A 25,969-nucleotide genomic window follows, 5' to 3' on the forward strand; every position below is an offset into this window, starting at 1 on the left:
CATAGGATTCATTTCAAGATTGCCAGTGGCTGCTCTTCTGAAACTGGATGGCTCTAAACCCTAAATGTGCTATGATTTTTCCTATACGTAAATTATAATACAGTTTAATTTATAGATTAGGCACAGTTAGAGATTAACAACAACACAGCAGAATAATTATAACTGTATACTGTAGTAAAAATAATATAAAACTTAGGAATTATTTATTCCTGGAGCTTCAGTGTAATATATATTGGACTGTGGTTAAGCAGAACTGTAGTTCTACTATTGCGGAGCTCAGTGACTGACTGGGAGCAGCCCAGGGGAAGAATAACTTTTTCAGTGTTGTTGGATTAGAGGGATACAGCGCTGGCAGCCAGCTACACTCCCTGAAGCAGGAGATTTGAGGCTGTATTTCTAAGGCTATTATATAGGGGTGTGTGGAAGAGGGTTTGTATTAGACTGATGCAGATCTGGAGACTGAGGTTTACTCACAAATACTGAGTTATTTGTTTTAGTTCAGGAATTGTTTTCTCTATTTCTGACTGACACAAACTCAACATGAGGTTCATTTGGGCTTTTGTGATCAGCTGTACTACCTAGAGTCCTGTTTTTTAATCAAAATTTGGTCTGGTGTAATTGGAGGCAATTTGTTTATCTTCTCTTGAAGATTGCTGTAAGTAGAACATTTATCCTTTTTACTGTAGGCATTATTCACTTTTTTGAGAAGTAGATGTTAGAGTATAAGAAGGTGGTTAAGTGGTACCCACCCTAAAATCCCCTCTGTTCCCTCCAGCTTTTCTACCTGTGTGGAAGTACTTAATAAGGACCATCTCTAAACTTTCTGTTTTCTGAATTCGGAAGAATGATACAGATTTTAGAGGGAGTGTGAGGGTTATACAGATAGGAATTGATTTTTTTTTTTAATTTGGTACTGGGGATTGAACTCCGGGGCACTCAGCCACTGATCCACATCCCTAGCCCTGTTTTCTATTTTATTTAGAGACAGGGTCTCACTGAGTTGTTTAGCGTCTCACAGTTGCTGAGGCTGCCTTTGAACTCATGGTCCTCCTGCACAGCCTCCTGAGTTGCTGGGATTATAGGCAAGTGGGATTACACTGTGCCTGGCTGGAATTGACTTTTGTTGTTTGTTTCTAAGGGATGAAGGGATGGGGTAAGGGTATGATGCCCTTTTTGGCAACTGCAAATTGAACCCAGAGATGCTTTGCTACTGAGCTACATCTCCAGTCCTTTTCATTCATTTATTGAGACAGGATCCCACTAAATTGTTAAGGCTGGCCTTGAAGTTGTTATCCTCTTGCTTCAGCCTCCTGAGTCGCTCAGCAAGATGGTTGTTTTCTGCTGTGATTTCAGGTATCTTTGGAATATAACTGAGAATCTTCCAGTTGGCAAACTTTTCTGTGAAGGTCACATAGTCAATATTAGGCTGTGTGGGTCAAATAATCAACTGTATAGACGGTGTGTAACTGACTAGCTGTATCTGTGTTACTGTAAAATTTTATTTACAAAACCAAGGATTTGATCTGTAGGACATAGTTTGCTGACTCCTGTTCTAGTGTATCAGCAGAATCAAAATTTCCTTTTCTCTGGTAAACTCTTTAAAGAATGTGGCCCAGGGTTGGGGATGTAGCACAGTAGAGTGCTTGCATGGCTCTGGGTTCAGTCCTCAGTGCTTCTTTAAAAAATAAAAATAAATAAAGAACATGGTGCATCTCTATTGCAGTGGTTGACCCTGGAGCTCTAGAACAGTTATGTTCTTCCCAAACTCCCCTGTAGAAGGTTAACAGATGTTAGGAAGATGTGCCCTACTCTGAGTAGCTCACCTTGCCTTGGCTGAATCTTTGGACCCATATTGTAAAGTGCATTGCCAGTCTCTTTCCACCTCAGGCCTTCTGTTCCCTGTGAAAATAGTTTGTTAGCTTATGATACCACAAGTGCAAGAGAGGGACACATATCATCTTAATTAATGTCTTGTTGGGAAGATTATTTTACAAATGAAATTCCTTGCTAAAACAACATGTCATTGGAATAAACAATTCTTGAATGCTGATTCTACCTCTTCTCCATTGACGATCTGGAATGATTTGTAGGGATTAAGACAACGTTTTAATATTTTGTTTTTAGTATGGGAGGACAGAGAATAATCCTGCCTGGGCCATGTTTAAGAATTGTGGGAAAGATGTTGTAAAGATTATAAAATGAAATACAGTTGGCATGCCTTTAGTGCCTAGAGTGTAATTTAAGAAAACGAACCTTACAAATGCAGCTTTTCTCTTTTGTGAGTCATGAATAATTTGGCAGCATATTCACAGATCTGAGCAGTAGTTCTTGCATTCAGCATCTGTAATAAAATAATTCTCCTGAGTATCTAACATGAAATAAAGGAAATTTGATTTATGCTAACGAAGAGCAGTCATAATGAACATTTGAATAATGTAAAGTTAAAGGGCAAAATGTTATTGTGTCTTCAAAATATGACCCAAGACATGTCTGGTTATTTTGAAATAACAGCCCTCCATCATATACCCTAAAATGACTAGTTGGGTTGGTTTCATATGCCTGATTTATGGTTAAAATATTGAGAGTTTTGTGCTGTTGAGGTGTTTCTCCAGGTAATGTAAATCTTTAACATGTGCAAATAGAACTAGTCTCACCAGAGTCCATAGTTTGTAGTCATTTTACCTCTTATTTCTTAAACTGATAAGCTTTGAAAGATGACTGAAAATAAATTTTCCTTCCACAGTTGATGCTGTGATGATTGTCTTAATATTTGGAAGTTAAAGATGTTCAAAGTATAGGTAATGTGGTGGTTTTGTGTGTGTGTGTGTGTGTGTGTGTGTATGTGTGTAGAAGGGGGTACTCAGAATTGAGCCCCATATTGCTTTACCACTGAGCTATATCCCCAGTCCTTTTTATTTATTTTTTTAAATTTTGAGACAGGGTCTTGATTATTTGCCCAGGCTGATCTCGAACTTGTGATCTTCTTTCTTCAGCATTCCAGGTGGCTGGTATTTTAGGCATGGACCACTATGCTTTGTTGTCATGTATTTTAAGTGGATTTTTTTTTTGGGGGGGAGGGTCAGTTGGGATAGTTCCAAATTCTAATTTTCAATTCATGACACATTCCTCAAAATATTTCAACAGTAATGCTTGGTTTTATTTAGAAATGACGGTTGAATTCAGTCCTTCAGTATCAAGGATGAGTTAGGCAGCACAATGTAGAGAAAAAGTGATTTAATTAGGAAACATAAATTGTTCAGTAGATTGCATTATCTGACATTTTCTTTATCTTTTTCCCCCCAGATAAATGTAAATGAAATTACAAGATTTTCAGATTTCCCCTTGTCTAAAAAAACATTGAAAGGTAGGTATGTCATAATCTTGGAACATGTTATATTATTTTTTAAGGGAGATGATTTAAAGAGAGGTTAACCTAAAAAATCTTATTCTATAAACAATTTTGATATTATAAAAACCTAGGCAAATAGTGATTTTTAATAATTTGTCACTTTTTAATCTTTCTGAACTGGCTAAAAAACCATTGATTAAAAAGATGCCAGGAGCCTCTAAGTAATGAAACTGTGTTTGTTAATATAAGCAGGAGAACAAAGATGTGACACTTTGTATTAGTTTTCTAGGGATGTCATAACAAACTATCAATTGGGGGCTTTAAGTAATAGAAATTAATTTTATTGCATTTTGGAGGCAAGATGTGCAAGATCAAGGTGCTGGCAGGCTTGGTTTCTTCTCAGAGCCATGAGGGAAGATTCTCTTCCAGGCTTTCCTCTTTGCCTTGCAGGTGTCCTCCTCCTTGTTGCCTCTTTTTTTTTTTTTTTTTTTTCACAAAAGTTGTATAGATATGTATATTGTACAACATGGTATTTCCAAAAAACACACATACATTGTAGAATAGCCACAAATCAAACTAATTAACATGCATTACCTCACATGCTAATACTTTTCTTTGTAATAAGGCTACTTAAAATCTGTCAGCAGTTTTCAAGTATATTAGCTATAGTCATTGTGATGTACAGGAGATTTTTTTTGTTGTTGTTGGGGGGATTGAACTTGGGGGCATTCAACCACTTAGCCACATCCCCAGCTCTCTTTTGTATTTATTTTATTTAGAGACAGGGTCTCACTGAGTTTCTTAGTGCCTTGCCGTTGCTGAGGCTGGCCTTGAACTCAAGATCCTCCTGCCTCAGCCTCCTGAGCTGCTGGGATTACAGGCATGCACCACCATGCCTGGCTGTACAACAAATCTCTTGAACTTATTCAATCTAAACTAGAAATTTTGTATTCTTTGAGCAAAATTGTCTCCAATCCCTAACTTTTGCTAACAATATTCTACTTTCTACTTTTAAGAGTTTGGCTTTTTTGGAGTTCACATGTAGGTGAGATCATGTAGCATTTGTCTTTTTGTACCTGACTTATTGGATTTAATATAATTCTCTCAAGGTTCATCAGTATTATCACTGATGATAGGATTTCCTTTTAATGCTGGATAATCTGTTTTATATGTATACTGCATTTTCTTTATCCACTCATGCACAGGTTTATTCCATACTTTTACTATTGTGGACAGTGTGCTACCATGAAAATGAGAGTGTAGATACCTCAGCATACTGATATCATATACTTGACATGTAACCCTAGGGGTGGGATCACTGGGTTATATGGTATTGTGCTGCATCTTCACATGGTTGTCCCTATGTGCACCTGCACCCTTCGTGTATTTGTTCAAATTTCTGCTTATAAAGACATCAGTCTTGTTGGATTGGAATCTGCTCTTAGTTAACTTAATCATCTCTTTCAAAGCCTTCTCACCAAATGCACATTCTGAGGTATTGAGGATTAGGGCTTTAGCATAGGAACCTCTTGAGGTGGGAAGATACAGTTGAAATTGTAACACCATTGTACAAGAATTTTCTGAAGTCCTGTTTTTTTTTTTTTTTGGTGGTGCTGGGGATTGAACCCTGGGCAAGCACTGTATCAACTGAGCTATATCCCCGTCCACTGAATTACTGTTTTTCTATCCACAATTCCAGGTTTGCAAGAAGCCCAGTACCGCTTGGTAACTGAGATACAGAAGCAGACCATAGGGTTGGCTTTGCAAGGTAAAGATGTACTTGGAGCTGCCAAAACTGGATCTGGCAAGACTTTGGCTTTTCTTGTTCCAGTAAGTACATCTGTAATGATTCAGATCCTCAGTTATATAATTTTATAATATTTTGTGCTGAATGGAAATAATTATATAAAGATGTGTGTTCATGTTGGGTTTCCTTGGCTAGAATGCAAGCTTTTTCAGATAGGAGCCATATCTGTCCTCTTTTCCACCATATTCCCCAACTCAATGGCAGGCACTAAGTAACTTATTGAATGAATGAATTACTATATCTTGACAAGCTAGTATGTTCTTGAAGGGGCAGGGTATTTCATGTGTAGTAGGACTGGTGGAGAAAACTATTTCTGTTTTCACCTCAGAAAGCCTGCCAGTAACATTTATACTTGCCACCTGTTTAGGATAAGGCTGAAATATGTTCACTTCAAGGAGTGGGCATTTGTTGAGAATTTTCTGGAACATTGATAGCTATCCTTTATAGTAGAACAGTAGAGTTGCTTATATCTGTTATGTAGTTAATCTTTTGATTTGAGTACTGCGAGAGAATTGGCTTTGAGAAATCACAATTTTTGTTCCAAGTTCTAAAAAACCATTTTTCTCTTTTAAATTCTGGTGCTTTGTGTTTTTTTTTTTAAATAGCACTATTTTTCTACAATTAGAATCCAGTCACTTTATAACTATAGCTATAGAGATAAGAGTTTACTATTATTATTTTCATAAATCTGTTTCAGTGGACTATGGTTTGACTTTTTTGATAACCAGTCACCTGATAGCATGACTCTGGCATCAGATGAGCTGCTATCAGTCGTCTTTTCTTATCTGTCTGAATTGAGGGTGGGTGCTTCTGGTAGATGGAAGAAAAATAGTCTCTTTCAGATTGGGTAAAACCTGGGAGTAGTATGCGTTGTGCCTGGAAGTTGCCTTCAATTTGGAGTGGCAAGGCTGAGAGCCAGATCAAAAAAGCTGACTTTTTAAAAGACTTATTGGACATGAATTTACTGTTGTCTTCAAGGTGTTGGAAGCCTTATACCGTCTGCAGTGGACCTCAACTGATGGGCTGGGTGTTCTGATAATATCACCCACACGAGAACTGGCATATCAGACCTTTGAGGTTCTCCGAAAAGTAGGAAAGAACCATGACTTCTCAGCTGGTCTCATCATTGGTGGAAAGGTTTGTCCTTTTGTCCTTGTCCTTCCTTCCCTGCCTTTAGTAACTTATGTGGGAGCACTGTGGCAGTTGATAGGGAGGAACTGGCTTCCTATCTCTTAGGTGGCTATGAAACCTTTGTAAAAAATAAGATTGACATTGATATGCTATGTCAGATTTTGGTCAAATTTCATGAGTTTTTCTTGGTGTGGTTGCTGTCATCTAGAGTGATTGTCAATTTTGCAGGTTCAGAAGTCCATTTTTGTCAGGATATCTGAATTGATAAGGCTCTGAGACAGATTTATAGACTAATTAGAGTAAATTTATTGCTGTACATTGGAAAGATAACATTTCAGTGTTTGACCCTAGTACCTTTACTTAGAGGTTCAGATAATTTAGAACATTGCTATATCAACAGTAGAAAAAGGAAGATAGATTGTTTTGAGGAATGTTAATTTTGGGTTGTGGTTGAACCTACTGCTTTTGTTCTACCTTGTAGTACATCTGGAATGCTTTTTTTTTTTTCCCCTGCTGGGGTTTCCTTTAGACTATGGGCATAAATACTTCATGAATTTCTGTGTAAACATACATACAAGAACAAAGAATTATACCACAAACCCTTGTTTATTCTTGTACCTGTCACACAGCACTAACAATGTTCTCTGGCTTTTGTCTCAACGATAGATACTCTTAATATGTAAAGCTCAACCCTTTTTTCAGTCCAAAAAGCACAGGCAGTGGTGAAGAGAGCTTCTTCAGTGCTCGTGGATCCTGACTTAAAGAATGCGAGTAATTCCAGTTTTTAAACTAGTTCCAGCAGACTTAATAGGAAATCAAGTCTTGGAGCATTCAATTGATAGTTTTTCTTGGCCTCAAAATCCTGGGTATGATTAAAAATCTAGAAGAACTCTGAGCTTCCTAGATAGTTTTTCTTGGCCTCAAAATCCTGGGTATGATTAAGAATCTAGAAGAACTCTGAGCTTTCTAGGTCTTCATTAAAGATGTTTATTACGTCATAAATGTGGATGTACTACAGAAATGGAAGGGAGCAGTTACATTTATTTCTGAGAGTATTTAAGCTGCTATGAAGAAATACCATGTAGATGGCTTTTGTAGTATTAGTACACAGGCTGCTTTAAGACGTAGTGTAATCAAAAGAAACAACTATTTTCAGGATCTGAAACATGAAGCTGAGAGGATCAACAACATAAATATACTCGTTTGCACACCAGGTCGGCTTCTGCAACACATGGATGAAACAATATGTTTTCATGCCACCAATCTCCAAATGTTAGGTGAGTCTCATGAATTTCTAAAGAGAAAAAGCTTACTTTTGAGAGAGCCCTCATAAATTTTAATGATAGAATTGTTCTATTGGATAAATGTGATTAAAACCTGAGAAAAAACTTGCAATTTTTCTAGCATTTAGACTCTCAACCCAGAGAGCGTAAGCTAGGCCTTTTTTTTTTTTTTTTTTTGAAAGAAAGTATTATATGTACTTTTACATATGAAATTAGATGCTTTAGTATTAGGCACTACTAAGAATGTTTTAGTTTAGGTAACACCCACTTCTCCTAACTTGAAATGTCATATTGTCATGTTTTCTTCTGTGGTGCTAGGGATCAAATCCAGAACCTTGCTCATGCTAGCCAAGTGTTCTATCATTGAGCTTTATCCCCAACCCTCAAATTGTCATTTTTAAAATGAACTTTCTTTTTTACGTGGTCTTTTTACCTAATATGTATTTTAATAAACCTTTTACTTTTGAATACTTCTGGACTTAAATAAAAGTCATGGTGATAGTAACTGAGTTCCTATGTCTTTCACCTAGTTCCCTTGGTGTTACTCTTTTAGGTAACTATGATACCTTTGTAAAAAATAAGATTGACATTGGTATGCTATGTCAGATTTTGGTCAAATTTCATATGAGTTTTTCTACTAATTTTTTTTTTTTTTTCTGTTTTGAGATCTAGTCTATAGTACTCCATTGTTTAGGATACTACATTGCATTTAATGTTTATTTTAAATATTATGGCTTAACTTGCATGTTCCTTTTTTAGTTCTTGATGAAGCAGACAGAATATTGGATATGGGCTTTGCTGATACTATGAATGCTATTATTGAAAATCTTCCCAAGAAACGTCAGACTTTACTTTTCTCAGCAACACAAACTAAATCTGTAAAGGACCTTGCACGCTTGAGCTTGAAAAACCCTGAATATGTATGGGTTCATGAAAAAGCAAAATACAGGTATGGACTCCTGGATTTAATCAAAATAACTCGTGTTCTTTTTAGTTTAAGAATTTGATATTTTGTTTATTATTATTATTATTTTGGTGTTGGGGATTTAACCCAAGAGTGCTTTGCCACTGAGCTATATCCTGAACCCTTTGTTATTTTGAAATGGGGTCTTGCCAAGTTACTTAGGGTCTTGCTAATTTGCAGAGGCTTTCTTTGAAGTTGAGATCCTTCTACCTTAACTTCCTGAGTCACTGGGATGACAGGCATGTGCCACTGTGCCTGGCAGGGATTTGGTATTTTAAATTTATATTTTCTAGGAATAAAATACTTTGTTACTAGATGTGCAAATCCTAGTTAGTATATTGGTTAAAGTTACTCAAAATCTGGATGTATCTTTTAATGTGAGAATGCTCTAATGAAGCATTTCCCAAATGTGGACTAGGGAACAATAGTTTTCTATAAGATGTTAACAGGTATTTTACCATTCACCAACTTTCTTCCTCCCCACTTCCCTAGATGAGGGGAGTGTGAGTGAGTTTCTAGATAGATAAATAACACTTGTGTGTCAAAGGGAAATAGTTTTATTCACTGCAGGACTTCTCAGAACATTTGAATGTTTTCATGGATGTTGTGACTCTACAAAAGAGTAAGTGGTAAAGTGTGCTATAGCTACCAAAATTATTTGGGTGTAGAATCATTCTCTTCAGCAGTATTCTGCAGGACTGATGTGCTATAGAACACATTTTATCAAATTCACCAAATATTCTTTCTGTTTAAAATTATTCTAGCAACTGTTACTTTGCCTTGTCTTCCTAAAAATTAGAGAATAAAGTATAAGTGTTTCTGATATGCAAATGGTTTGGAGAAATGCTTTTAAATTGTATTTTGATATGACAACTAGAACGATATGCATGTCTTATGAATCATTGTAGACTATGGACATAATTGACTCCCTAAAGAAATACTTTCCAGTGAATGTTGGATTCTGTGTTGAAGATACCAGTATGGATTCAACTCCACCATTATTTTTATTTTAAAATTTTAATTTCTTCTATGATAATGTTAGTCTAAAAAAATAGTGTTGGTAAATGAATTGGGTTATCCTGTTTGAAAGTCCTTAAATTCCAGAAATATGGATATTTACGTCCATGTTGACCTTATTGAAAATGTCTATGATTAAAAGAGATTCTGAGACCAGACTTAATGATATTAGGTGATCTTAATGGGTAAACTTTGGAGAATCTGAATATTGGTGGTTTTGGCTACCGAGAACTTGAAAATTGGAATAGCAGATGTCTGAGATGTAGTTTCTTCCTTGGCTTATTTGTTGGGGACACCTTGTTCTTTTTTGTGTTGAGATGACTATTATAATTTTTGTTACTACTAACTCGATATTGTAAAGACTAATAGTGGAAATTATTCATTTTGAATGAATATGTCAGAATTACTTATCTTTGTCTATTTCCGTTTCTGTAGATAATGGTGATTTGTAAATCAGAAAGTTTTAGAAAAACTTGAATTCAAAGACTTCCATGTGTATTACAAATTATTTTGAAACAGTTCTAGCACTTGTAAAAATGTGACTGTCAGAAAAGTTTAGAAGACAGATGGGTAGCAGCATGATTTATACAACTGTTGGTTATATGACAATAATTGCAAGACAGTGATATTCCAAATTGTGGAAGCGCTATAATAAGTAGATGCTGCTAGGAATTTTTGTCTAATGACATTATTTTCCCCCTTTAATAACATCAGTTTGGTTAATATACCATGAAAGATTATCATCAAGAATTATTTTAAGGCATAAGGCATCATACAATGTTGACTCAAATTGGGAAGGACCTGAAGAAAATTTAAGAAGTTTAGGTTTCTGAAGTTATATGTCAGAATATATTTAGGGAAAAGTTATACCAGTATTTCTTTATATTACTATATGTGGACAAGTGGTGTTTCTAATGATTTTATTTTTAAAAGAATGTAGTTTGACTGACTACAGGCTATAGCAGTTTGCTGTTTTCTAATGACTGTAAGTTGATTTTTTTGATAAGTGAAGAAAAATTTTGAATTTGAGATATCCATTCTGATATTGTTACTAGGTACATAAAATTTAGTATTACATTTTGCTGTTAATGTGAAACGTTATTGTAAAATGTTCCTTTGTGTCTTTACCTATACTTTGGTTTAGTTTGCTATTAGCCAAACTTTCTTTTGGTTAGTATTTTTTTTTTTTTTTTTTTTTTGTGGGGGGGTGGGCGGTGAGTACTGGAGATTGAACTCAGGGGCACTTAGCCACTGAGCTACATCCCAGCCATATTTTGTATTTTATTTAGAGACAGGGTCTCACTGAGTTTCTTATTGCCATTTCTTTTGCTGAGGCTGGCTTTGAACTTGTGATCTTCCTTCCTCAGCCTCCTGAGCTGGGATTACAGCTCTGAGCCACTGTGCCCGGCTTGATTAGTGTTTTAGTTGTGAATCTTTTATCATCTTTGTACTTTTTTTATGCCTGTAAATGTATACATTTGTCTCCGTAAGTAGCATATTGTTTTTAAGTTCTTCAAAATTATTGTGTGTATGTGTATAATATATATATTTTTTTGTACTGGGGATTGTACGCAGGGGCATTTTACCACTGAGCTGCGTCCCCCAGTCCTTTAAAAAAATTTTTTCTCTTTGATGCTTTTTCTGTGTTTCTTTGTAGTATGTGTTTGTTAGTGAAAACTTCTTTATTTCATCTTCATTTTTTTGATGGCCATCTTGGCAGTTTTTTCTCTTCAGAAATAGCTTTCTATTGTATACTAGTATTCTTAAAGTAATCAGACAGTTCTTTTTCCTTTGAAGGTAGTTTTTTTCCTTGTAAGGTTTTGTTAAGCAAAATAATGAATGTGATGTGTTACCCTACCCTCTCAGAAGGCAAGCATCCTAAAGGCAGTTACCTTGATATGCTCTGGCCTGGCAATTAGACTTTGGGGCTCTTCTGTTTCTTGTTGACCCTCTCTGACTTAGAGGGTATAGCCTTTCTCTGAGTCTAAACAGAAAAACTGGAGTGTTTATTTATCTTGGCAAGCTCTGGGCTTTATAGCATTATGAGACTGCCAAATTTTCTTCTCAGCTCTGTAGTTTTTTAATAGTTGCTTTCTGCTTGCCTTCCCTCATATTGCCTTGTGTGTATTCACTTTAGGAGCTGGTATATTCCTCAAGGGTAAATTCTTCTGTTTTTTTCCAATTTATTTACATACATGGAGTATAACTTATTCTAATTAGGATCCATTCTTGTGGTTATACATGATGTGAAGTTACACTGGTTGTGTATTCATATAAAAGGATAGGAAAGTTATGACTGATTCATTCTACTGTCTTTCCTATTCCTGTCCCTCCATCCCTTTCCTTCATTCCCCTTTGTCTAATCCAATGAACTTCTATTCTTCCTCTCTTTACCCACCCTTGTTGTGGGTTAGCATCCACATATCAGAGAGAACATTTAGTCTTTGTTTGGGACTGCTCAAATTACTAAAATTCATGATGATAAAGGAAATATCACCATGGACACCACTGAAATACAGACGATAATCAGAAACTACTTTGAAAGTCTATACTACAATAAAATAAAAAGTAATGAAGAAATCGACAAATTTCTAGAGACACATGACTTATCCAAATTGAATCAGGAGGACATAGAAAATTTAAGCATCAATTTTGAATGAAATTGAAGATACCATCAAAAGCCTACCAACAAAGAAAAGCCTAGGAACAGTTGTCTTCTCAGCCAAGTTCTACGAGACCTTCAAAGAAAAACTTACACCAATACTCCTCAAGTTATTCCATGAAATAGAAAAGGACGGAACCCTTCCAAATTCATTCTTTGAAACTAGTATCACCCTGATACCAAAACCATACTAAGATTTATTGTTGCTTGTATTCTTGATGATTGCCATTCTGACTGGATTGAGATGGAATCTCAGTATAGTTTTAATTTTAGTTAGAGTTTGTAAATTTGTCATATTCTAAATGTCTTTATTAGCTGGAATACTTTTTATATCAGATAGCTATTATATATGAACTGAGATTAGCTGAGGTACAGTTGTTACTGGAAAGAGAAGAGCAGGGTATATGCTTTATTCTCTGGAATAGCTCTTAGACAACTGAGTTGATTCCCCAGCATTTTTTGAAGGTGACCACTTTTTTTTTTTTTTTTTTTAGATGAACTCAGAACTTAATGTTTAATGATGTCTCAATGATGTGTTAATATGTAACATTTAATATAATGTAATAGTTAAACATTTTTTTCATCCTTCTCACAATAGAAATAACATTCAACATTTTCCCTTCATGTCCCAAACTTCATGTTGTGCTTCAGGTATGAAGTGTCCCCCCAAAACTTCTGTTAATGCAGGAATATCCAGAGGCAAAATGATTTGATTATGAGAGCTATAACCTAATCAGTCCATCCTACTTTGAGGGAACTGACAGGGTGGTAACTCTAGGCAGATGGGGCATGAATGAAGGAGGAGGGTCACTGGGGGTGTGCCCTGAAAGGTTGTTCTTCCTGTCTCCATCCCCCTGCCAAAAGGGAGAGATAGCTTTCCTCTGCCTCTACCATCCCCCATAATGTGCTGCCTCACCTTAGATTCAGAGCAGTGGAGTTGGCTGTCTATGGACTGAGATCTCTGAAACTCTGAGCTGCAGATAAACTTTTCCTTCTCTTTAGTTGTTGTTGTAGTTTGGTCACAGTGACACTAAGGCTGACTAAAACACTTGACTACAAGGAGATGTTTCAAGTTGTTTCCTGTGTCCTTAAGACACATCTAGGTAGTCTTTGGACTCTGTCTTGTGGTGTTCTGGGTGCACCATACATGTTTTCAGTTATTAAATCCTTTTAGCAGAATATGGTATTTAAGTATTATAGTCTAATTGTTAGTGCGATGGCCACTGTTTATGTTTCTTATTGGATAGACTTTTTAAAGAGCAAGCAAATCATGAATTTATACTGATGCTTATAAATCAAATTTAGTATTATAGGATTTTTACTCAGCCTCATTTTTGGTATGTATCTCTTTTGTGCCAAACATCTTTGTTCCTAGAGATTTGTACTTGTTCTGTCAATCAGTATTTTTTTTTTTTTAAGAGCGAGAGAGAAGAGAGAATTTTTTAATATTTATTTTTCAGTTTTCGGTGGACACAACATCTTTATTTTATTTTATGTGGTGCTGAGGATCGAACCCAGCGCCCCACGCATGCCAGGCGAGCATGTTGCCGCTTGAGCCACATCCCCAGCCCCTCAATCAGTATTTTTAAAATATTTTTAAAATTTTAATTAGTTACACATGAGAGTAGAATGCATTTTGACATATCATACATATATGGAGTACAACTTCTCATTTGTCTGGTTGTGTATGATGTAGAGTAATACAGGTATATAGTCATATATGCACATAAGATAATATCTGATTCATTCTACTATTATTCCTACCCCCATGTCCCCCTCCTTTCCCTTCACTCCCCTTTGTCTAGTCTAAAATACCTCTCCCTGACCCCCAATTGTGAATTACCATCTGCATGTCAGAGAAAACATTCGGCCGGCCTTTGGTTCTTTGGGATTGGCTTATTTCGCTTAGCATGATATTCTCCAGTTCCATCTGTTTACTGGCAAATGCCATAATTTCATTCTTTCAGGCTGAGTAATATTCCATTGTGTGTGTGTGTGTGTGTGTGTGTGTATCACAGTTCCTTTATGCATTTATCTATTGAAGGGGCACCTACGTTGGTTCCATAGTTTAGCTGTTGTGAATTGAGCTGCTATAAACATTGACATGGCCACGTTACTATAGTATGCTGATTTTAAGTACTTTGGATATAAACTTAGGAGTGGGATGACTGGGTTATATGGTGCTTCCATTCCAAGTTTTCTGAGGAATCTCCATACTGCTTTCCAGAATGGTTGTACCAATTTGTAGTCCCCCCAGCAATGTATGAGTTTACCTTTTCCTCTACATCCTTGCTGACATCTATTGTTGATTGAATTCTTGATGATTGCCATTCTGACTGGATTGAGATGGAATCTCAGTGTTGTTTTAGTTTGCATTTCTCTAATTACTAGTGATGATGAACAGTTTTTTATATATTTGTTGATTGATTGTATTTCTTCTTCTGTGAAGTATCTGTTCAGTTCCTTTGCCCATTTATTGTTTGGGTTATTATTTTTAAATTTTTTTTGGTGTTAAGTTTTTTGAGTTTTTATATATCCTAGAGATTAATACTCTGTCTGAGGTAAGTGTGGTAAAGATTTTCTCCCATTCCGTAGTCTTTCTCTCCATGTTCTTGATTGTTTTCTTTGCTGTGAAGAAGCTATTGGTTAAATTCTATCCCATTTATTGATTCTTGATTTTACTTCTTGAGCTTTAGGAGTCTTTTCAAGGAAATTAGTTCCTAAGCCACCATAGTGGAGATTTGGACCTAATTTTTCTTCTATTAGGCACAGGGTCTCTGTTCTAGTGCCTAAATCTTTGATCCACTTTGAGTTGATTTTTCTGCAGGTTGAGAGAAAGGTTTAATTTCATTTTGCTACATATGGATTTCCAGTTTTCCCTGCACCATTTGTTGAAGAGGCTGTCTTTTGTCCAGTGTATGATTTTGACATCTTTGTCTAGTATGAGATAACTGTATTTATGTGGGTTGGTCTGTTCTATTCTGTACCACTGGTCTGTGTATCTGTTTTGGTGCCAATACCATGCCATTTTTGTTACTAAGGCTTTATAATATAATTTTAAGGTCTGGTTTGGTGATGTCTCTTGCTTCATTTTTCTTGTGAAGGATTGTTTTGGCTAATCTGGGTCTCTTATTTTTCAAATGAATTTCATTAATTGGGTTTTCTAGTTCTAATAAGAATGTCATTTAATGGGAATTGCATTAACTCTGTATAACGCTTTTGGTAGTATGGTCCTTTTGACAACGTAATTCTTCCTATCCAAGAACATGGGTGATCTTTCCATCTTTTAAGATCTTCTTCAATTTCTTTCTTTAGAATTCTATAGTTTTCATTTTAGAGGTCTTTCACTTCTTTTATTAGATTAATTCCCAAATATTTTATTTTTTGAGGCTGTTGTGAATGGGATGCTTTTCCTGATTTCTCTGTCAGTTGATTCATTACCAATGTATAGGAATGCAGTTGATTTGTAGGTGTTGATTTTATATCCTGCTACTTTGCTGAATTCATTTGAGTTCTAGAACATTTCTGGTGGAGTTTTTTGGATCTTATAAATATAAAATCATATCATCGGCAAATAGTGATAGTTTGAGTTCTTCTTTTCCTTTTTGCATCCCTTTAATTTCTTCCTTCTGTTTAATTGCTGTGGCTATAGAGTTTCAAGGATGATGTTGAATGAAAGTGGTGAAAGATGGCACCTTGTATTGTTCCAGTTCTTAAAGAGAATGCTTTCAATTTTTCTCCATTTAGAATGATGCTGGCCTTGGGATTAGCATAGATTGATTTTACAATGTTGAGGTACATTTCTACTAACCCTAGTTTTTCTAGTGTTTCGAACATGAAGGGGTGCTGTATTTTGTCAAATGCTTTCTTTATGTCTATTGGGATGATCATATTCTTGTCTTAAAGTCTACTGATGTGATGAATTACATTTATTGATTTCTGTATTTTTGAACCAAGCTTTCATCCCTAGGATGTACTACACTTTATTGTGGTGCACTATCTTTTTAATAGTTTTTGTATGCAATTTTCCAGAATTTTATTGAGAATTTTTGCATTTATGTTCATCAGGGATATTGTTTTGAAGTTTTATTTCCTTGATGTGTCTTTGTTTGGTTTTGGTATCAGAGTTATACTAGCTTCATAGAATGAGTTTGGAAGGGTTCGCTCCTTTTCTATTTCATGGTATAGTTCGAAAAGTGTTGGTGTTCATTCTTCTTTGAAGGTCTTGTAGAACTTGGCTGAGAATCTGTTTAGTTTTGGGCTTTTCTTGGTTGGTAGGCTTTTTTTTTTTTTAATTTTTTATTGTTGGTTGTTCAAAACATTACAAATTTCTTGACATATCATATTTCACACTTTGATTCAAGTGGGTTATGAACTCCCATTTTTACCCCATATACAGATTGCAGAATTACATCAGTCACACATCCATTGATTTACATATTGCCATACTAGTGTCTGTTGTGTTCTGCTGCCTTTCCTATCCTCTACTATCCCCCCTCCCCTCCCCTCCCCTCCCCTCTTCTCTCTCTACCCCCTCTACTGTCATTCATTTCTCCCCCTTGTATTATTTTTCCCTTTCCCCTCACTTCCTCTTGTATGTACTTTTGTATAACCCTGAGGGTCTCCTTCCATTTCCATGCAATTTCCCTTCTCTCTCCCTTTCCCTCCCACCTCTCATCCCTGTTTAATGTTAATCTTCTTCTCATGCTCTTCGTCCCTACTCTGTTCTTAGTTACTCTCCTTATATCAAAGAAGACATTTGGCATTTGTTTTTTAGGGATTGGCTAGCTTCACTTAGCATAATCTGCTCTAATGCCATCCATTTCCCTGCAAATTCTATGATTTTGTCATTTTTTAATGCAGAGTAATACTCCATTGTGTATAAATGCCACATTTTTTTTTTTATCCATTCGTCTATTGAAGGGCATCTAGGTTGGTTCCACAGTCTTGCTATTGTGAATTGTGCTGCTATGAACATCGATGTAGCAGTGTCCCTGTAGCATGCTCTTTTTAGGTCTTTAGGGAATAGACCGAGAAGGGGAATAGCTGGGTCAAATGGTGGCTCCATTCCCAGCTTTCCAAGAAATCTCCATACTGCTTTCCAAATTGGCTGCACCAATTTGCAGTCCCACCATCAGTGTACAAGTGTACCCTTTTCCCCACATCCTCGCCAGCACTTGTTGTTGTTTGACTTCATAATGGCTGCCAATCTTACTGGAGTGAGATGGTATGTTAGGGTGGTTTTGATTTGCATTTCTCTGACAGCTAGAGATGGTGAGCATTTTTTCATGTACTTGTTGATTGACTGTATGTCCTCCTCTGAGAAGTGTCTGTTCAGGTCCTTGGCCCATTTGTTGATTGGGTTGTTTGTTCTCTTATTGTCTAATTTTTTGAGTTCTTTGTATACTCTGGATATTAGGGCTGTATCTGAAGTGTGAGGAGTAAAGATTTTTTCCCAGGGTGTAGGCTCCCTATTTACCTCTCTTATTGTTTCTCTTGCTGAGAAAAAACTTTTTAGTTTGAGTAAGTCCCATTTGTTGATTCTAGTTATTAACTTTTGTGCTATGGGTGTCCTATTGAGGAATTTGGAGCCTGACCCCACCGAATGTAGATCGTAGCCAACTTTTTCTTCTATCAGACGGCGTGTCTCTGATTTGATATCAAGCTCCTTGATCCATTTTGAATTAACTTTTGTGCATGGCGAGAGAAAGGGATTCAGTTTCATTTTGTTGCATATGGATTTCCAGTTTTCCCAGCACCATTTGTTGAAGATGCTATCCTTCCTCCATTGCATGCTTTTAGCCCCTTTATCAAATATAAGATAGTTGTAGTTTTGTGGATTGGTTTCTGTGCCCTCTATTCTGTACCATTGGTCCACCCGCCTGTTTTCGTACCAGTACCATGCTGTTTTTGTTACTATTGCTCTGTAGTATAGTTTGAAGTCTGGTATCTCTATACCGCCTGATTCACACTTCCTGCTTAGCATTGTTTTTGCTATTCTGGGTCTTTTATTTTTCCATATGAATTTCATGATTGCTTTTTCTATTTCTACAAGAGATGCCGTTGGGATTTTGATTGGCATTGCATTAAACCTATAGAGAACTTTTGGTAATATCGCCATTTTGATGATGTTAGTTCTGCCTATCCATGAACAGGGTATATTTTTCCATCTTCTAAGATCTTCTTCTATTTCTCTCTTTAGGGTTCTGTAGTTTTCACTGTATAAGTCTTTCACCTCTTTTGTTAGGTCGATTCCCAAGTATTTTATTTTTTTTGAAGATATTGTGAATGGAGTGGTTGTCCTCATTTCCATTTCAGAGGATTTGTCGCTGATATACAGGAATGCCTTTGATTTATGCGTGTTGATTTTATATCCTGCCACTTTGCTGAATTCATTTATTAGTTCTAATAGTTTCTTTGTAGACCCTTTTGGGTCTGCTAGGTATAGAATCATGTCACCTGCAAATAGTGATAATTTAAGTTCTTCTTTTCCTATTTTGATGCCTTTAATTTCTTTCGTCTGTCTAATTGCTCTGGCCAGTGTTTTGAGAACTATGTTGAACAGAAGTGGAGAGAGAGGGCATCCCTGTCTTGTTCCAGATTTTAGAGGGAATGCCTTCAATTTTTCTCCATTCAGAATGATGCTAGCCTGAGGCTTAGCATAGATTGCTTTTACAATATTGAGGTATGTTCCTGTTATCCCTAGTTTTTCTAGAGTTTTGAACATAAAGGGATGCTGTACTTTGTCGAATGCTTTTTCCGCATCTATCGAGATGATCATATGGTTCTTATTTTTAAGTCTATTGATGTGGTGAATAACATTTATTGATTTCCGTATATTGAACCAGCCTTGCATCCCAGGGATGAATCCTACTTGATCGTGGTGCACAATTTTTTTGATATGTTTTTGTATCCGATTCGCCAGAATTTTATTGAGGATTTTTGCATCTAGGTTCATTAGAGATATTGGTCTGTAGTTTTCTTTCTTTGAAGTGTCTTTGTCTGGTTTAGGTATCAGGGTGATGTTGGCCTCATAGAATGAATTTGGAAGTTCTCCCTCTTTTTCTATTTCCTGAAGTAGCTTGAAAAGTATTGGTATTAGTTCCTCTTTAAAGGTTTTGTAAAACTCTGCTGTATACCCATCCGGTCCTGGGCTTTTCTTAGTTGGTAGTCTTTTGATGGTTTCTTCTATTTCCTCAATTGATATTGGTCTGTTTAGGTTGTTTATATCCTCCTGACTCAATCTGGGCAGATCATATGACTTAAGAAATTTATCGATGCCTTCACTATCTTCTAATTTATTGGAGTATAAGGATTCAAAATAATTTTTGATTATCTTCTGTATTTCTGAAGTGTCTGTTGTGATATTGCCTTTTTCATCCCGTATGCTAGTAATTTGAGTTCTCTCTCTTCTTCTCTTCACTAGCATGGCTAAGGGTCTGTCGATTTTGTTTATTTTTTCAAAGAACCAACTTTTAGTTTTGTCAATTTTTTCAATTGTTTCTTTTGTTTCGATTTCATTAATTTCAGCTCTGATTTTCATTATTTCTTGCCTTCTACTTCTTTTGCTGTTGTTTTGCTCTTCTTTTTCTAGGATTTTGAGATGAAGTATGAGATCATTTATTTGTTGGTTTTTTCTTTTTTTAAGGAGTGAACTCCAAGCAATGAATTTTCCTCTTAGAACTGCTTTCAGTGTGTCCCATAGATTCCGATATGTTGTGTCTGTGTTTTCATTTATCTCTAAGAATTTTTTAATTTCCTCCTTGATGTCTTCTATAACCCATTGATCATTCAGTAACGTATTGTTCATTCTCCAAGTGATGTATGCTTTTTCCTCCCTTCTTTTATCATTGATTTTCAGTTTCATTCCATTATGATCAGATAAGATGCATGGTATTATCTCTACTCCTTTATATTGTCTAAGAGTTGCCCTGTGACATAATATATGATCTATTTTTGCGAAGGATCCATGTGCTGCTGAGGAAAAAGTGTAACTGCTTGATGTTGGGTGGTATATTCTATATATGTCAATTAAGTCTAGGTTATTAATTGTGTTATTGAGTTCTATAATTTCCTTATTCAACTTTTGTTTGGAAGATCTGTCCAGTGGCGAGAGAGGTGTGTTGAAGTCTCCCATGATTATTGTATGGTGGTCTATTAGACTCTTGAACTTGAGAAGAGTTTGTTTGATGAACATAGCTGCACCATTGTTAGGGGCATATATATTTATGATTGTTATGTCTTGTTGGTGTATGGTTCCCTTAAGCAGTATGTAGTGTCCCTCTTTATCCCTTTTGATTAACTTTGGCTTGAAATCTATTTTATTTGATATGAGTATGGACACTCCTGCTTGTATCCGAAGTCCATATGAGTGATATGATTTTTCCCAACCTTTCACCTTCAGCCTATGTATGTCTTTTCCTATCAAATGCGTCTCCTGTAGGCAGCATATTGTTGGGTCTTGTTTTGTGATCCATTCTACTAGCCTGTGTCTCTTAATTGGTGAGTTTAAGCCATTAACATTTAGGGTTATTGTTGAGATATGGGTTGTTCTTCCAGCCATATTTGTTTATTTCTGTTACTAAACATGGTTTGTTTTCCTCTTTGATTATTCCCCCCCCCCCCCCCCCCGCTTACTGTCCTACCTCCCACTGTTGGTTTTCATTGTTATTTTCCATTTCCTCTTCCTGTAATGTTTTGCCAAGGATGTTTTGAAGAGATGGTTTTCTAGCTGCGAATTCTTTAAACTTTTGTTTATCGTGGAAGGTTTTAATTTCATCTTCCATCCTGAAGCTTAATTTCGCTGGATACACAATTCTTGGTTGGAACCCATTTTCTTTCAGTGTTTGAAATATGTTAGTCCAGGATCTTCAGCTTTCAGAGTCTGTGTTGAAAGATCAGCTGTTATCCTGATTGGCTTACCCCTAAATGTAATCTGCTTCCTTTCTCTTGTAGCTTTTAAAATTCTCTCCTTATTCTGTATGTTGGGCATCTTCATTATAATGTGTCTAGGTGTGGATCTCTTATGATTTTGCACATTCGGCGTCCTGTAGGCTTCTAGGATTTGGGATTCTGTCTCATTCTTCAAGTCTGGGAAGTTTTCTCGTATTATTTCATTGAATAGATTGCTCATTCCTTTGGTTTGGAGCTCTGTACCTTCCTGTATCCCAATGACTCTTAAGTTTGGTCTCTTAATGTTATCCCATATTTCTTGGATGTTCTGCTCATGGTTTCTTAACAGTCTTGCTGAGCTGTCTATGTTCTTTTCAAATTGAAATACTTTGTCTTCATTGTCTGATGTTCTATCTTCTAAGTGTTCTACTCTGCTGGTAGTATTCTCCATTGAGTTTTTAAGTTGGTTTATTGCTTCCTGCATTTCTAGGATTCCTGTTTGTTTGTTTTTTATAACCTCTATCTCCCTGTATAGTTGATCCTTTGCTTCCTGGATTTGTTTGTGTAATTCATTGTCGAAGTGATCTTTCATTGTCTGATTTTGCTGTCTAAAGTCTTCCTTGATACTCCAGATCATCTGATGTATGTATATCCTGAGTTCTTTATCCGACATTCCATCTGCTGCAGCTGTTACCTCTTCTAAAGTTGCGTTGACCTGCATTGCTTGTGGTCCTTTCTTTCCTTGTCTTTTCATACTGCTTGCGTATCTTTCCTGCAGGTGCGGGCGGCGGCTCTGCTCTCTCCTTATTCCAATTGGGGTGTCGTGGCTACCACGCCGGCAGGTCACTGGGCCTGTTCTGGGAGCTGGCGGCGGCTCTGTTCTGCCCCTACTCCAATTGGGGTGACGAGTGTACCCCACCGGCAGGCCACCGGGCCTGATCCGCCGGTCGGTTGCAGGTTTGCCTACCCTGCAGGCGCGGGCGGCGGCTCTACTCTGCCCCTACTGCAAATGGGGTGACGTGTCTGTCGTACCGGCAGGCCACTGGGCCTGTCCCGCTGGTCGGTCGCAGATCTGCCCACCTTTCGGGCACGGGTGGGGGCTCTGCTCTGCCCCTACTCCAATTAGGGTGTCATGGCTACCCCGCCTGCAGGACGCTGGGCCTGTTCCTGGCACTGGCGGCGACTCTGCTCTGCCACTACTCCAATTAGGGTGGTGTTTGTACCACGCCGGCAGGCTCCTGGGCCTGATCCGCCGGTCTGTTGTAGGTCTGCCTACCTTGGAGGCGCGGGCGGCGGATCTGCCCTGCCCCTCCTACCACGCCTGCGGACCCCTGGGCCTGATCTGCAGGTTGATCACTGGTCTGCTCACCCTGCGGGCACGGGTGGCGGTTCCGCTCCGCCCCCACTCCAATTGGGGTCACGTGACCACCACACCGGCAGGGCCTGATCCGGGCGTGGGAGAAGGATCTGCTCTGCCCCTACTCCAGTTGGGGTGACGTGTGTACCACACTGGCAGGCCACTGGGCCTGACCCGCCAGGCTGACACAGGTCTGTTTACCTTGCAAGCGCGAACGGCGGCTCTGCCCTGCCCCTCCTACCACGCCCATGTACCACTGGGTCGCGGGTCTGCCCACCTTGTGGTTGCGGGTGGCGGCTCTGCTCCGCCCCCTCTCCAATTGGGGTCACGCGGTCACCACGCTGGCGAGCCGCTGGGCCTGCTCCGGGCGCTGGCGGCGGCCCGGCTCCTTCCCTCTGGCTCGACGACAAATTGAGGAGACTCGGGTGACTGTGCCTCACCCCCCCTACCAGGAGACCAACTGCTTATGTCACCACTGGTATTGATGAAGTTCCCTCCTCCGCCGCTTTCTGCAGACGTCAGATCTCTGCCATGTTGGTATCCTATGCGAATGGCAGCATTTCGTTCCCCTTGCCGGGCAACCAAAGCACTGGGTGAGTCCTGACTGGCCCTCAGCAGGACCCGGACCGAGAAGCAGTTTCCGCGGGCTCCTAGCCCCGGGCCAGGGAAGTTCCGGGAGCCGGAACTCGGCCACTCCGTGCTCGGTGTAAGCTCCTATAAATGTAAGCTCCAAGAAGCAGTCCCCGCGGGCTCAGTTCCGGGAGCCGGAACTCGGCCGCCCCGCACTCGGTATTCACTCCGATAAGATCAGGTTCTAAGAAGCACCCAGGCGCTGAGCCCTAGCAATCTGTCTGCAAGCCGCAGGCGAATTGCAGCCTGAAATTACCTGTTCTATGGCTGAATGAGCTGCGGTCAGTCAAAAACAGGGGTGGTGACGTCAGTTTACCAACATGGTGGCTGCTGGCCTCCTCTGTGGTCTGACCGGTGTGGAGAACCGAGATGGACCGCTTCCTTCCCCCGTCTCGAACCCAGAATTCAGCCTTGAGTACGGTGCTTGCGCGGCTGGCAGAAACTGCAGCGCTGTAACCCTGCGTCTCTATCCCAGACTTTAGCCGCGGGGCGATTTGCTGAATAAGCAGTGTTACCCTCCGTGCGACAAACCTCTCGCGTTTGAGTCCCCATAGCCGATCCTCGTGCGATGGAAATCCTTCCTCCAGGTTCCGGAGCACCCCACTATTGCTGGAAATTCCTAACAAAATATCCTTTAGCCGTCCTGACTTGTCATACTCCCACACAGTGAAGCAGCACACGGGGACAATGCACTCCCCTCGCCGCCATCTTCCTTCTCCCCAACTCCTCATTTATTTTTTTTTAAAGAACCAACTTTTTGTTTTATCAGTTTTTGAATTCTTTTGTTTCAGTTTTATTGATTTCAGCTCTGATTTTAATTATTTCCTGTTTTCTCCTGCTTTAGATGTTGATTTGTTCCTTTTAGATGTTGATTTGTTTTTTCCTGCTTTAGATGTTGATTTGTTCTTTTTTTCCTAGGGCTTTGAGATATAATGTTAGGTCTTTTATTTGTTGACTTTTTATTCTTTTAATGAATTTTCTCAGTGTAATGAACTTTCCTCCTAGCACTGCCATCGTGGTGTCACAGAGATTTTGTCTTATCACTATTCTCATTTACCTCTAAGTTTCTTTTTATTTCATGCCTGATTTCTTTTGTTATCTTTTAGTCATTGAATAGTGTATTATTTAGCCTCCCCGTGTTAGAGTTTCTTCTATTTTTTATTTTATAATTGATCTCTAATTTCATTCCATTATGATCTGATAGGATGCAGGGTATATTATCTCTGTTTTTTTTTCCCAAGAGTTGCTTAATGGCATAAGGTATGGTCTGTTTTAGAGATGGATCTATGTGCTGCTGATAAGACAGTGTGCTCACTCATTGATGGATGAAATATTCTATATATGTCTGTTAAGTCTAAATTATTGATTGTATTATTGAGTTGTATAGTTTCTTTGTTTAGTTTTTGTTTGGAAGATCTACCCAGTAGTGAGAGAGGTATGTTAAAGTCACCCGGAATTATTGTGTTGTGGTCTATTTGACTCTTGAATTTGAGAAAGGCTTGTTTGATGTACATAGATGCTCCATTGTTTGAAGCATAAATATTTACGATTGTTATGTCTTCTTGATGCATAATTCCCTTAAGTAGTATGAAATGTCTTTCTTTGTCCCTTCTGATTAACTGGCTTGAAGTCCACTTTATCTGATAAGAGGCTTGTTTATGTGATCCATGTGAATGGTGTTTTTTTCCCATCCTTTCATCTTCGTCTGTGGCTGTCTTTGCCTATGAGGTGAGTCTCTTGGAGATCGTATAGTTTTGGGTCTTGTTTTTTTCATCCAATCTACCAGTCTGTGTCTTTTGATTAATGAGTTTAGGCTATTAATGTTCAAGGTTATTATGGAGATATGATATGTGTTCCTGGTCTTTTTTGTTTATTTCTAGTTTTTAATTTGAATTAGTTTCTTCTTTGATTGACTATTCCTTTACTATAGTTTCTCCCTTTGCTGCTTTTCACTTTTCTTTCTTTCTTTTTTTTTTTCATTTTATCTTTGTGGAATATTTTGTTGAGAATATTCTGAAGTGTAGGTGGAGTTCCTGGTGGCAGGGTTTAGGTTAAGGGAGGCTTTAGGCTCTTTGCTGGATGCTGATTGGTCTTGATCGGCACCTCCAGCACCCAGTACTTGCTGGTCCACTCTGAAAGACTTTACCTCATGGATCTTACCTGGGTTCAACTCATGTGGTGGAGGAGCCAATTCTTAGTCCCCCTACATCACCTGTATACCCTGTTGTAGGAGACAGACCAGATAGCAGGAAACAGTTTTATTTGGCTGCAGCCAGGTTCAGAGGGCATAGCTTTCGCTGTAATCAATTAATCCTCTGAACCTCGGGTTCAGGTAGTTTCAGAACTTTATACCCAGCATGTAAGGGGAGGGTCTCAGAAGTTCACAGTCTGTAGAAGTTCACATAGAAGCAGTTTTTTCTTTCACTGTTCTGGGCAAGTTAACCTTTCAAGGACAACACTGAGAAGGGGAGAGCTTCTTCTCTCCTCTCTTTCCTCCCGTAGCCAACTTTTACCATGGAGCCCAATTGATAACTTCTCTTATCTTAGAAATGTAGACATCTCTGTGAAGCTCCAGCTCAAGGCCAGAGGCCTTGTCAAAGGATTTGTCTTTTTATTATCACATTTTACATTTGCAAACACACTTTTACAGACTACTATACTGGATAAATGTTTATGAAAAACTAGTAAAGGGGCATTGAGCACCTAGAGTGCTGATTTCTTCCAGGCCACTGGCCAACTACAATAGAGCAATAGGAAAATAGGAAGTCTGCCTACATTGAACTCTTTTTGTATAGACTCTTTCGCTGATAAACCTAAAATCAATTATGGTGAAGATTTCTGGAGAAGCTTAGTTAAGATTTTCTGTGGAGAAGGGGG

At 38.1% G+C, this 25,969-nt stretch overlaps 1 protein-coding gene across 1 annotated transcript in view; it reads left to right on the top strand.

The window, feature by feature from the left end:
- Positions 1 to 25,969, top strand: part of Ddx10 (DEAD-box helicase 10) — a 265,520-nt gene that overhangs the window by 6,848 nt on the left and 232,703 nt on the right. Inside the window, exons 2-6 of the mRNA XM_071616682.1 lie at positions 3,304 to 3,364; positions 5,049 to 5,179; positions 6,135 to 6,293; positions 7,444 to 7,564; positions 8,330 to 8,519. Of these exons, the coding sequence (XP_071472783.1) occupies positions 3,304 to 3,364; positions 5,049 to 5,179; positions 6,135 to 6,293; positions 7,444 to 7,564; positions 8,330 to 8,519 (662 nt within the window). The remainder of the gene's footprint in view (positions 1 to 3,303; positions 3,365 to 5,048; positions 5,180 to 6,134; positions 6,294 to 7,443; positions 7,565 to 8,329; positions 8,520 to 25,969) is intronic.

The sequence above is a fragment of the Marmota flaviventris genome, chromosome 9, assembly GCF_047511675.1.
Source record: "Marmota flaviventris isolate mMarFla1 chromosome 9, mMarFla1.hap1, whole genome shotgun sequence".
Classification (NCBI taxonomy): Eukaryota; Metazoa; Chordata; class Mammalia; order Rodentia; family Sciuridae; genus Marmota; species Marmota flaviventris.